At 36.3% G+C, this 14,794-nt stretch overlaps 1 protein-coding gene across 1 annotated transcript in view; it reads left to right on the top strand.

The window, feature by feature from the left end:
* The window catches only part of MALRD1 (MAM and LDL receptor class A domain containing 1), a 246,509-nt gene that overhangs the window by 71,254 nt on the left and 160,461 nt on the right, over positions 1–14,794 (top strand). Inside the window, exons 20-22 of the mRNA XM_071561243.1 lie at positions 592–679; positions 4,511–4,687; positions 6,686–6,863. Coding sequence (XP_071417344.1) covers positions 592–679; positions 4,511–4,687; positions 6,686–6,863 — 443 coding nt within the window. The remainder of the gene's footprint in view (positions 1–591; positions 680–4,510; positions 4,688–6,685; positions 6,864–14,794) is intronic.

The following is a 14,794-nucleotide window of genomic DNA, read 5'->3' as shown; positions in this document are numbered from 1 at the left end:
AAAAAAGAGGTTTATTTAGTGTTACAGGGAGTATTTCACAGCACTAACCTCTCCCATCCCTTGGCAGCAGACAATAACAAGAAAATGAACAAATACAGCATTGACAACTCCAATGAAATAGCAGAATATTTTTCTTTAAAAGGTTACATAGCTCTTCTTTAACCTCCTTAATTGCTTTCATTACACTGGCGTTTGTATATGTCTATAATTTATTCAAGCAAATGTTACTATATTTATGTATGATTAATGTTGTTGCAATAAGTACCAGAGAAGCTAATCATAATATGACACTTAGGATAATGTCTTGTCATCATTTTATATCACAATAAAGTTTCAATGAATTTACACCATTGTGAACGAACCATTTGGTTATGGTTCGCTGTGATTAATGTAACCACTGGTGAAAGCTGATAATTATTAGTCTCTTTTGTAAAATGTCTCTAAATAGAATGTATCCCTAGAATAAATTTACTTTCATTTTAAGTGTGGAACATGGAAAATGACTCCTCTATCAATTCATATGAAGTATTTAATGAATAGTGGAAGTCTACTATACATTGAAAAATACTTTTGTAATTCTTGTTTCCCTAGATCTTGGTGAAAGGTACTGTAGGAGATGGTTTCACTGGAGACATTGGACTTGATGATATGTCTTTTCTAGGCTGCACTCTTTACAATGGTAAGAGCTGAAGTGTACATCGCCTAGTTGTGACCTGATTCATTGCTATTATTTGTTAATATTGCTAGTAGAAAAGCAGAACTCAGATCACAGTGACTCATGTCTGACAAGAAAAATTCAGACTTGTTTCCCTGCTTCTCAGACCCTCAGATCCAAACGTCAGCACAAAATGGTTTCTGCTGTGCATGTAAGGTCCAAAAGATATCCCCAGTGAGAAGAGTACATCTTTCAAACTTGTTGAGCTCTTGATTCCTAGAAGGAAAGGGAAACTTAACTGTGTGTAAACAAACTAAGCTTTCATTCAGCCAATTCAATTTGATACAGCCTTCCACATCCACTCAATAATTCTTAATGTATTTACTGTGCCATTTGCTCTCACATGACAGCACAAAAATAGCTCAGATGATAGAGCAACCTGTGCTGAGGAATCATTGTTACCAAGGGTACTACGATGTCTACAGAATTGTAAAATATTATGACTCAAGACCCTTCATCAAAGAAGGGATTTTAGGAGGACTGCTGTTAGCTGCAACAGGCATTACAGAGTTATACATGGTGTGACAAGTGATGCAAAGTCATGATAGGGCTGTAGGACAGCAAACAATGTGGAACAGTGTCTAAATATTTGTATCCTAGCATTAACTCTAAAAGCCCAGTGCAGATGCATTTTTGCTACTCCAAAAATTTCTTGTTGATATAATTATGTCTACTAGGAATATAAATTGTGTATGACATTTGGTTTGCAGATAATTATCTTGCTTTTTAGCACATTTATACCATGCACAGCAATAATTAGAGCACTTTGCATATAGAGTGGTGTTTTGTAAATACTCAGTTAATGTAGATCACCTTATATTTGAGGAAGAAGATCTTAAAAGATCTATTCAGAAAATCCCTAAATATTTTCAAATTAGTTATGAAAAAAAATTTTCACAGAATAAGCCAAGTTGGAAGAGACCCAAAAGCACCATGAATTCCAACCATTAGCCCTGAACAGGACAGTCCCAAGGATGACACCATGTGCCCGAGAGTGTGATCCACATGCCACTTGAACTCTGTCAGGCTTGGTGCTGTGATCACTTCCCTGGGCAGCTTGTTCCAGTGCCCAGCCAACCCTCGGGGTGAAGAACCTTTTCCTACTAGCCTACCTAAACCTCCCCTGATGCAACTTCAGGCCATTGCCTCAGGTCCTGTCATTGGTCACCTCAGAGAAGAGATCAGTGCCTTCCGCTGCTCTTCCTCTCACCAGCAAGCTGTAACTGCAATGAGGTCTCCCATCAATCTCCTCTCACCAGGCTGAACAGACCAAGTGCCCTCAGCCACTTCTCATCCAGCTTCCCCTCAAGGCCCTTCACCATCTTTCATTGCCCTCCTTTGGACACTCGCCAATACCTTAATATCTTTCTTATATTTTGGTGCCCAAAGCTGCACACAATATTCAAGGTGAGGCGTCCCCAGTGCAGAGCAGAGAGGGACAATCCCCTCCGTCTCCCGGCTGGCAATGCTGTGCCTGATGCCCCTCAGGACATGGTTGGCCCTCCTGGCTTCAAGGGCACTGCTGACACATAGTCAATTTGCCATCAACCAGGACTCACAGATCCCTTTCTGTGGCACTGCTTTCCAGCATCTCATTCCCCAGTCTGTCCACACATCCAGGGTTGCCTCATCCCAGGTACAGAATCCAGCACTTTCCCTTGTTGAACTTCATATGGTTGGTGGTTGCTCAGCGCTTCCTTTCTGCAGGGCCTCCCTGCCTTTGAGCAAGTTAACAGCTCCTCCCAGTTTTGTGTCATCTGCAGACTTGCTTAGTATCCCTTCCAGTCCTGCATCCAATTCATTTATGAAGATGTTGGAGAGCATCCTGTTGCCCAGGATGGAGCCCTGTGGAACCTCACTAGTGACAGGTCACCAGTCTGATGTTACCCCATTCACTGTTGCTCTCTGTGCTTGACCTGGGAGCCAACTGCTCACCTAGTCCATGATGTGTTTATCCAGCTGTGTGCTGCACATTTTGTTGAGAAAGATACTGTGAGAAGCACTAAGTTAAACACAAAATTTGAAAAGTATAGAGGGTCAGAGTTTCAAAGTTCACAAATAAGAAAAAAAAATCTTTTTTTTTTTTTGTGAAAAAATAAAACAAAAGTACTCGAGTATAATGGTGGACAGAATCAGATTTTTTCTTCTGTATGTTTTTAAAAAGTTTTTAGTGTTGAGAGCAGCTTTCGAGACACTCCAGGGTCCTGACTTTATTTTCCTTCCTCTGTGCCATAAAAATATCTCAGCAAACAAAAAACAGTCAAAGTGACTGAGGGAATAGCCTGAAAAATAGATAATAGCTATGGCATTTTCCATCATATTTAAGGCAAGTTGGATCAGGTTGAAAAAGCAGGATTTCTATGTCCTTGCACCCTAGAATTAATCACTATCTGCACAACTGCTGTTGTTTCACTTTAAGTAATCAAGTACTGACCAGGGAGAGATGGGTTTGATAGTTTGGTGGTAAAGTCTCTCATAGATAATATTAAAGATGTACCACTTTAATACATTAATTGAATGCCCTAACCAAAGGCTATTCAATGATGCTTGCTCTGGACAAAATGATATTCATAAACTATAGAAAATGAATTGTTTAAAAATAGAGAAAATATCAAATCCTCCTTTCTTCTCAGGTGTAGTGAAGGCTACGATACATAAAGATTTCTCCTGTTCCAGTGCATTAGGATTGGATACCTGAATGTGGCATTTATATTTCAAAATTTCTGACTAATAAGGTCTTTGTTATTATTATGAGCTGTAGATTAATTTAATTCATAAAATTCTTCCTTCAAAAGGATCCTTCTTCTAAATCTTTTGTTTGAGTCTTAGGTTGTTATGGGAGTATCATTCAGTTGATTGGAGTGTAATTCACTTGATGTCACAGATTTGCTTTCTACCTTCCAAAATAGAAGTGGTTCCTGCTTGTGGCAATTTTTTATCAATCTTAGTGTTCCAGGTTTCAGGGGAATAAAAACCCTCAACTCCTTGCTGTCCCAGACACATTTAATATGAAAAGTTTTCACATGTACTTTTTAATTAACTCAGGTGTATTGCTCAGATGCATTGTGAAATATAGCTAATAATTTCATTAATGATTAAATTTTAAAAAGGAATTTTATAATGAAAATTCCTTTTATGGACAATAATAGTAAAGGTTTTCCATAAATGAGAGTAAGCCTGAAGAAAGGTGCAGAGTAAAGTATAGGAGGAAAAGACAAATGATTTGAAAGAAGGGGTAATGAGTTTGAATGAAACACAAAAGAGATGGTGGAACAAGGTGACGACCTTAACATAATTTCCCTAATAAGAAAAGAATTTTTTTCAGTGATGAATTTACAGGGTAAGAAGGTTACTTAGTAATTTCCACAGTCACTTGTAGTAATCGACATGTTAAAATAATCCATTATCATCAGAAAAATCTGTTAGCCTTGGTTCACAGGGAAAATAAGTTTCTATGATTGTTTTTCAGTGTCAGTGGCATTAAGTTTTTGAAATTACTCACTCTGTTAATCCAAATTTGAAAGACAGGCAAGAGCTGCAAATAAATTCCTGCAAGTATTGAAGACTGTATGGATTGTGTTTGGCTGGCATGACAAAACTAGTGCTTTCCACTGAGGAAATGTTCAATTTAGCTCCTGCTGAGCAGTATTTAAATCATTCAACTCGACTGTCCAGGCATGTTTCCGGTAAATCTATACCCTTGACAAAGGGTGGGAGTGGCAAGGGGAGAAATCATTATGAAGCTAGAACACCTTGATTCAGGCACTCAACATTCTGTTGATTTGTTTTTCAAAGGCAACTTGCCCACTCTCTCTACAACTACTTCAGGAACTTCAGTCCCTGCCACAGTCCCCAGTCACAACTGCACAGAGGAGGAGTTTGTCTGTAGAGCCTCTGGCCGCTGCATCCGGATGACCCAGAAGTGTGATTTTAGACCTGACTGCTCCGATAAATCTGATGAATCAGCTTGTGGTGAGTGTACAAAATCTTGTACTTACTTGTTTCTGGATGATAAATACATTGCTTCAGTTGTTTTGCCTTTACCTTTGGAATTTGGTATTAGTACCAAGATGCTATTTTTAATATGATTTTCCCCAGACAAATAATAACATTTTGCTCTTTACGTGGAAATCTGAGATGTTATGCACTTTCTGCCTTATATTCAGACTTGACATTTAAATTCAAGTTACTACTGAAGTGTGTCAGGGTAAGGAATCCTCTATTCCCTAATGATTGGTAGCTATACCTGAAAATTTTATGTGAGTATGGTTTCTTGAAATGCTCACCAGTCCAGACTGGAATAAAGAATAACTTTACAGTCTCGTTTTTGGGGTGGGCATCTGGGAGAATTGCATCCCATCCACTTCTTATCTACTTTAATAAATATGGGGTTTATTTGCTTGTTTGGAGTTTGTGGTTTGTTTTTTTTCATACAAAGTTTCAGCAGCAATGATTGTGAAATTCAGCCTATTCCACACAGAAGTGAGTTTCAGTCTGTAAAACTCTGATAGTCAGATGGGAACACTGGAAGTGGGACAATGGACAGGGTCCCCATATGTCATCCATAAAGGTCTAAGACAATTGTTGATTGCTTCTGAGTTGCAGCAGTTCACTCTACTTTCTTTTGCCTCAAAGCACAACACTTGAAAGTACTACTTTACCAAAGTTGATTAATGAGGGTGACAAACATCTAGAGAGGGACTTCATCAGCCTTTGCAAGCAAAACTATGGTCACTGAAGATCAAAACTGAATTCATTACACATTATGTAGGGAACTCAATTACCTCTCCTAAGGCTGAGGACTCAGTGAGGAAAAGTAACACTAGACTCCTTATGTCTATTTCTTTTTTGGGAATTACTCTGAAATAAATGAATCTGATATATAAATATCACTGGGTAATTTCCTACAGTGTAAAGAAACCATGAACCATTGAAATATTGAGCTGAAAAATAAATGCAGAGACCTCTGAAAAGAACTTTTTTTCCCCCTCAGAATTTTATATTATGTTACAAAACATCCTTTCCTTCTGAGCAAGATAAATACTCTGGAGAATACACATTAACATAAGGTCTCCCATCACTGAGATGGCAATTTGTCATTCAAATGACAGTGTTGGAATACAAGTATGTCCTGACTGAAACAGAAAAATATTCTCAGAAAGGTGTTATCTTTCTCAGAGGCACTTCAAACACAGTGTTTACAAACCATGTTAAAAAGGGAATAAACGCTTAGTGCTATACCACTCATAATTCTCAGAAAACATCACAATCTTTACATAGGCAACTCACAGCATTACGCTGGTTTAAGTTTGCTTCCTTACGGGGGTTTATAAGCTTTAAATCAAAACTCCCTCTCTCTTTTGTCTACCATTTTCAGCCTCCAATGAAGGAAGCATCAGGTGCATTCTCTGAACAAACTATGATTTCTTGATGGAACATTTAACCTTCATTGGTTATAATACATTCTCATTTCCCTTGCATAATTCTCAGAGCAGTCACTTAGACATCAGTATAATAATCTTTTCCAAAGTTGTGGAGAGTGACTAGACTCAACATGGATCATGTACACAGTGCACAGTGATTTGCTAATGTCATCAGTCTACAGGACTGAAGAAAGAACCCCACAGCAGCTCACAGGTTTGCAGCTGATTAATTTAACACATGTTTCCATGTATAGCACATGACAGGATTTTAGAATGACCTGAAATCTGGTCAGAACACATGTGAAGGTAGATACTGAGGTGCAAATGAATTGGCATATTCCCAAAATTAGAATCTGACTAATGGAGAACACAGGAAATTGTCTTTTTATCTATTGAGAAAAAACTATGCACGTTATTACTGTGCAAGTATTCTTGAATATTATACTTTGAATCCTTTTTATTTCTATATTGCTTACTTTATCATAACATTAGTTAATGATTTTCAGTTTTTATATAAACATGAAGTATTAACTGTCCATCTCTAAAGTTATGGAAGTCTGTGACTTTGAAGACAAAACCCAATGTGGATGGCATCAACCAACCTTGGAACAGATGTCAGAAAGTTATTCCATACATGCCACAAATATATTCAAGTGGAAACTTGGAAGAGGGGCAAATCTGTACCCTGAGCAAGAGCAACACAGCCCGCTAACTGATCATACTACGTGAGTACAATTTTTCAGGTACTTTAATCTTTCCTAGAATATATGAGCTTAGGCACCACAAATTGTCAGAGGGGGAAACTCTCAGTTCACAATATTGAAGCAGTTTACTCATTTTTTAATGACATGTAATTAACTGACAATCGGTGAAGTAGATATATAAGATCAACAGGATCAATTCAACAGATGAAACAAAATACAAACCATTAATAAAAACCAATAAATTTCTAAACAACCTTCTGTAAGTCACTCCCAAAAGTTTTGGTACCTGCCTATCTAGAGAAACACACAGGGCACGTTTCCCCTTACGGGAAAGCAAGTTTGCAAGAAATGTCTGCTCCAGCTTTATGTATACACATACCATTGCCCAAAATCTGTTAGGCATGCTATGAGAAATCAGCCCTCCTTGGGGCACCCCAAACTGTCAGCCCACCAGCTGGCTGCAGGCTTTTGGCAGCATCCAGTGGCGGTACTGCTCTCTGGTCTGTACAGTGGTTCTGGCACCAGCAAGATGATTTCTGGCATGTCATAACCAAGTTTTGGCTGCTGCTCTTTCCACTCCATTGTAAATCCCTGCTATTACAATTTTTCATTCTACTATTGTATTTCTTTTCAAGCTGACTTCTCCTGTGAAAGCTGTTTGTAATTAATTTGGTACTGTTTAATGTAGTCAATGGTTGTAATCATCTGAACCAGTTTTGGGACAATACCTTCCAGATAGTCTTTCTTCACACAGGCAATTTATGCTCACTTTTCTACCTTACTAGCTATAGTTAGTTAGTGTTAGCTATTGTTATTTTTACCTATTGCTATCAACTCACCAGTTTTACCCAAGGGTGGCCAGTAAAAGTTACCACGACAGGTCTTGTGAATTCTGCAGTCATTTAATATTTAACTAATGCAGTTTACAACTACTGTAGTGACAGCTAATTTCAGTTTAGCTGATATTTTATTTTCCATTTATTTTTATATTACCATTTTTCTTATCAATGTTATAACTTTATATTAAAATGTAAAATATTTCTGTTCTCTCAGTGAAAATTTCTGAATTAACATTTCTTTTTTTTGCAAGTAAGAGATGTGATTTTTTAAAAAGAAATCATTTATACAATATACTCCAGGTTAAAGCAACAATTAAGATTTATTGAAACAAAATCCCTACAGATTTAACTATCAAACATATTAAGTATGTTTGCTATACAACTTCATTAAGAAAATTTCTGTACAGATTAACTCTTCTGAACAGAAAAACACTTGGTTGGTTCTAGTGAAACTTGTGTTTACCCTCGGCAACAACAGCCCATAGAGTGCAAAAATTATCTTTAAATTAAGACCACTCCAACAAAGTCTTTGCTATATTGCTGCTAGTGTAAAATGACATTATATTGCATTTGCTCAGCCTTAGAGAATTTCTATCACTATTAAAGAATCAGGTCAATATGTTAATTTTACTCTGTACTACATTAAAATTACTGGTTTGGTTTTTTAAAAAATCAACATATTGTTTAGGATTTGTGTTTGGTTGTTTGTTTTTGGGGTTTTTTTGAAGACAGAAACCCTCAAACAATATGAAAACCCCTAAATATCATTTAACAACAGCAAAGAAGGTCTCTACATTATATATGGAATGGAAGTGTGTTCCATTGAAAACAGCAATTATTTACAATAAATTAGCTGTCAAGCCTTTCATTGACTGCTATTTAACTTTTATATATTAGCTGATATTAGCACTGTGTGTGTACTTAGTAAATCCTCTCTCAACGTTTCCACTGCAGATTTGCATTGGCACAATGATACATGATATTGTATTACTGTTCTTCAACATATTTTCAGGGTTTAATGAAACAAACAGTTTATTGAAAAGGACTCACAAAAAGAGAGAGTAAATGATCCATAGATATTGCAGTTTTCAGACAAGTCTGAAATGTATTGCTGTTGTGATTTTTCACAGGAGATACAATTTGGTTGTAGTGTTTCCCCCTTCTCTCTGTTTATTGTCCTACAGAAGAGTACAGAAGCATAATGCTTCCAAATTACTGCAAGAGATGCAGAGCAGCAGTTTTATTGAAATAAAATCCTGCAATATTTGGTTTTATTTTCTCATCCATCTTCCACAGATTTCCATGGAGTTAGATGAGAGAAGCTGTAATACTGTAATCTTTCTGTTTGCAAATTGAAATAAAGCATGCAGGATTATGTATAGAAATGTTTGGAATCATCCTGATGCAAGAGTAGGTGACAGTGCAGCTTACAATGAGCTCTTTCAGTGGAAGTACCCATGAATAGTTGCAGAGTGAAACCATCTACTTCCCTAGAATAAGTATTTGTAGGCTGATGAATGGTGAGGTGGTGGTGTGAGTCTTTGAAGCTGTAATTACATAAAGTGAAAGGAATTAAGAAATAGAGAAGAGAACAACTTAGATGTTCATATAGACAGCCAGGCTGCAGGAATGGAAGCCATTATGGAAGTCTGCAATGGCAGCCTGACAGTCCTTGGCTCAGGCTAGAAAAAGGTTGTTGTGTGTTTTGCAGAGAACATTGGCATTGGCATTGCACACTGAAAAGACCATTATACCTCTATGAATGCAGAGCTCTTGTGGCATGTATCTACACTTAGCAGATGGAATTCTCTATAGCAGTTAGGTTTCTGAAAGCTGTAACAATAAAAGTATCCATTTATCTAGCCTTAAACAAGTGTATAGAATAGACATCAGCAAATGGATACCTCCATTAGTTTCCTTTTTAGAGAAAATGGTTAGTGATCTAGAAAATTCTTTAACATTATTAATGACATTTGGGTACAACTGTTATTTGTAAATTTTATAGTCACTTAATTGATGTAATTCATACCCAAATCCATCATCAGATCTAATGAATCAAAACAAAAAAAGATGCAGAAATAAAATTCTAAGCTCCCATGATAATTATTGCTGTGTAAATAGTTCCCCTGAAAACTATATTTCTAAGATCTGCCTTGCTTTTGTGTCTGCTTTTCAGACAATCATTACCAGAGAAAATTTAGGCATAATTAAAGGTTTTAAGCAATATACTTAAGTCCAGCAGTTTTTTCAGCAGTCAAGAAATGTTTTAAATTTGAGAGTCTAAGAACTTCGAAACAGGTGGAAAAAATTATAACCCCACAAAACTCTGTGAAACTGCAAGGGAGAAATCTTGATTTAAGTACATGAAGGTGCTTCTTTTATCATACTGCATTTCACCTAGCTGTTATAAATATAACCAAACCCCCAAAATTAGACCTGATCAACTAGGACCTGAAAAGTGTGCAAGGAATGTTGAGACAGTCTTATATGCCCAGAGCTCTATTTGGAGCATTTTACACTAAGTACAAATGTAGTTACTGAGCAGCTAACATACCATAATGAGTAGTAACATACCAATTAGGACTAAAGTGCAAGGCAGAAAATTTCTAATTAAAAATTAGCCATTGTGATTAGAAATTTTGGTGGCTTTTTCACCTCAACCTTGGTTATTTGAGAAGGAAACTCATTCCTCTTGTTTCCTTTTGCCTTCAATGGCACAGAATTCATGCAGATCTGGCAGAATGCTAATGAGGTGTGGCAGGTTCAGATGAACCACAGAAAGACCATGAATTAATCTCAGCACCGTGTCAGTCAGAAACAATCAGAATAAAATTTCCAATGGAGAAAATCCAACTAATAAGCACTGACTGTTTTGTTATGATCAAAACAGGGATCCTTTTATCTCTGATGCTATTTGCTTTGTGTGCTGGTTGGTGTGCTGCGATGCTTTTAAGTGCATTGGTAAATTTTGAGAGAGTTTGAACAGAAGTATTCTGAGAATAATGGTGCTGACAGAACAAAGGAAAAAAAAAGGGTAATTTGATTGAGTAATAATGTACTAATCTGTGCTCTCCTCTTCAGCTACAGCGGTTTATTTGTTTGCAGTTGAAGGCTTTTAGGCTTTCCTTTTCAGTATCAGCTGTTCTGTTATTTTAGTGTTCTGCTTTCTTAAGGCAGCCTCAAAACGATGATACACTTTCTGCTCTTAAAGGACCCAGCATTTTCTGCACTTCTGAAGATACATCTGTGCACTTTTAAAAGACATACATACTGCTTGAAGATTTAGAGATTTCCAAAATTTGCAAATGCAAGATCCAAACAAAAAGGTACAAGTATATTTAGAGTGTGCAACGATCATGCTTTGTCTGAGCAACAAATAAGTTCTTTTAACCAGTTGTTACTACTTCCAAAATGTTGATCATCTCAGTTACTAAGAAGTGTGATTTGAAGTGCTTCATCAGGCTTGTGTTTCATTAGCATTGTGCACTTTCCTCTGATTATAAACTTTGTGTAGGTGCTGCAGTTCACTTGTGATTAAAATGATGTGACTATATCTGCTTTAGCGCACCGTTAGCTACCACTGCATCCCATTGGCCCAGTACAGGAGTGTGGCACTGAGCATTGTACAAAAACTTGTTCTGGAGTGCTAAGGAAAGATTTGAGTGGTTAAACCTTACTCATCTCTTTTCTGCTGTGATTATGCTATGCCTGGAAAGCACTGGATTTATGTGATGTGCCCCATCTCTGCTCTCTAGCTAAATCTGCACACTCATTTGCAGTTTTCTCCCCACAGCTGAATAATACTACCAGATGAATCTACAGATGGATTTGGCTTTGGATGTCAGATGACTCCACCATCAGTCTGAAGTTATATTAGACTTCATCTTAATGTTATCTTTTGACTTTGTCATCATACATTTATTGGTTTGCTTATGTTGTTAGTGGTAAAGTTCAGATGAATGTGTGCGTAAAAATCATCTGGAATTGCATACAGCTGTCATAGTAATAAAGATAATACACATTAGTACCACCTGAAGCAATATATTGCTTAAAAACTAGACACTAAAGACCACATTCAATATTTTTTATAGGAGAAATCTCTGTAGTGTGTGCTTAATGAAACTGAAGAAAATATAATAGTTCTTTTTAAGGTAAAAAGAACTTTGAAAAGTGCTAAAAATGTAAATTTACATTTTACACCATCCACTTGGAGATCTAGAGTATTGTGTGTGTGTGTGTTTCCTGGCTTTGTTTTTAGGGTATTTGGCTGGTTGTTTTTTGTTTGGTTGCTTTTTGTTTTGGTTAGTTGGTGGCTTGGTTGTTTTATTTTGGTTTTTTTTTTTCTTGTTTCTCCAGCTTAAGTAATACTAATTACTTTTAAGAATAAGCTCATGGCCAGAAATTATTTGCAGGATGATGTCAAATTTGTTCATTTCAAGTAATCATAATTTAATCAAACCTAATTTTGAATGAAGAAAGAGAATGTACATGAAGTATTTTTTACCTCATATGTTAGGATTAGTCTCACAATGAAAATAGATTAAACTGTGAAAACTTTAATCATTATGGGTTAGTAAAACTCTACCAGCTCATTTTCTTGCTGCAATTTGTATTTATTGTGTGCAACAAGGTGTCAAAGCTGTCCTCGTATCTTTGCCTGTTTCCTTTGGAATACTGTAATAATGAATTTTGAATGCTATATATTTGTATTGCAACCTTTGTTGCCAATGATGGAACATATCAAAAGTTTTCTTTTATACCTACTTAAATTTTTACTAGAACTTTCATATAATTTGGTTTCTGACACTATAAACAAGAATTAATAGGAACCAACATAAGATGACGTTAACGCGTGATGGAAAGGTCAAAGTAACACAGTTTACAATATGTTGTGTCAAATATGTAAGGCACTAAAATACCAATACTATATTCTGATGACATAGTACAGCAAAAATAATGTCAAAACCAGAATAATTTTCTCATAAATATGGTTTTTAGGAATTAAAAGGGTAGAATTTAACTCCCTCTTAGCTAAAAATTTTCTCAGAAATCTTTTAATGAAATGTGTTTGAAATAGAAAATCCTATCTAATCTAAAATGGAAATTCTCCTGAAAATACCTTAACTGGCAAAATTTCTGTCAGCTGGTTATCTGTGCTTTTGGTGGAAAGAAGTTAGAAGAAAGAGTCATCTCCCCTGGCCCCACTACCCTGAAAAAGAATGCAGAGGATGTGGTAAATGCAAGTTGACACCAATGCCTTATCTGATTCAAACCATCAGCTTGATCCTTGATGGCATATGTTTCCCTGATATGTCTAGTATTCCACAGCCCTTATCCTTTGGTCGAGACAAAACACCTTTTGAATGTCATCTAGTACTCTACTGGGTTTTCTTGACCATTGTTTTGGGTTTTTGCTCTGTACAGAAACCCATGTGGTGTAATAGTGGGTCTCTAACCTGTCAGATCCTGGGCAGATGGTGTTGGAGAGCTGAAGAACAATACTTTCAATGTGCAGTAGGTCTGTGGGGCTCTGATTTCTTGTATAGATACTGCACAGTGTTTATGGACATATATATTGAAAAACGAAAGTGCATGTGGAAGTTGCTGCTTTCTGGATTTCAAAATTTATTGTGGTGTGCTGGTCATTGGGATACTTATAACTCTAAGGAAACAGAGACTTCCACCTCTGGTTTATGTTTTTGTTTGTTTGCTTCTCTCATCGTTGAGATTTGGAAGAAAATCAGAACTCTAATGAAATTGAGTTGTTTGGTTTCTAATCAGGTTTAGTTTTCACTCCTAAATAAAAATAACGAGAAAAGAGTATTTTATAAATCCATTTATATGCTTAATTAGGCATTCTCAAACATTTTGTGGTAGATACATAAGTGAATTAACACTTTAAAAACTAAGAGATGGCCGACAATTAAGAGCTTAAACTTTCTGTACAAGACAGTTCAGCTGATTAAGTTTGGATCCACTTTCAAATATTCCAAAGTGAGACATTACTTGATAACACTACCAGATATAAGATAGGTCTAATTGTTTGGTAGTTCTTCAACTTTTGTTAACACATCTAATCTTTTTCTTGCTACCAATTCCCATTTAGTACATTCAGTTCACTGTGCTCTTTTAAATGCTTTGAAGATGGAAATACAGTGAAGATCCTTTTATGATAGCCCGTTCTTTGTCAACTACAGTTTAAAAGATATTTGAAATATTAAGCTATTACCAAAGACAGGTGTGCAAATATAGGTCAGTTTCTTATGTTGAAAATTTTATATCCATTAAAATGTTGTGAATTTCCCTCTGAAATTAATTTGGATTCCTGCACTGGTGCAGAAATGTCTCTATATAGGGAATGCTTCCAGTACAGAGGGAAAATTAATTATTTTCAAAGGGTATGTATCAAGATTTTAATGACATTCGCTGCAGCTGCCAACTAAGAGGTTTTCCATGGGATAATTTTCCAAATTAGCCTGAGCTCTTGCTGCTACTGGCAGGGAAGCCTGCCTATATTCTTCTGAATTTCAGCACTTACATGAGATTTACATTGAAAACCAGATTTATTCACTCTTACACATGTTGAACAATCTCCTGGTTTATACTTGTTACCATTGACTCCTTGGGATCTCATTAAAAAAAAAAAGTAAGTCAGGAATACTTCTATGAGTTAGGAAAAAAAAGTATTTAAGGAAGGGTCAGATGATTAAATCACACAGTGAAGAAACTGTTACCTTTGCTAAAGATCACTTGTAAACAAATATGGAGGGTGAAGGCAGGAACATCTTATGAGCAGAGTAAGAGTAATTTATGTTTATGGAAATTTTGGAATACCTGTACATGCACACTGTATATTTCCTAGTAGTTTAAAATACAGATAAGCCATCTAAGAAATCTTTTATTTTAAAAGTCAGAGCTTGAAAAACTGAACCTATGGTTGCATATAGGTTACCAGACTTTGTTGCCAAAGATGTTTCCAGAGAAGTTGAGGCTCCTCTAGCATATGAACGCTATGGAAACAGAATGATTTCTTATTACTTTCTTCAAACTCTTCTGCCTATAGAAGGTACATCTCTCTGTAAATTCCATGCAGGCTGCATAGGAGACAGCTTC

Source organism: Pithys albifrons, chromosome 7 (assembly GCF_047495875.1).
Source record: "Pithys albifrons albifrons isolate INPA30051 chromosome 7, PitAlb_v1, whole genome shotgun sequence".
Classification (NCBI taxonomy): Eukaryota; Metazoa; Chordata; class Aves; order Passeriformes; family Thamnophilidae; genus Pithys; species Pithys albifrons.
This window is presented reverse-complemented; position numbering and strand designations above follow the sequence as displayed.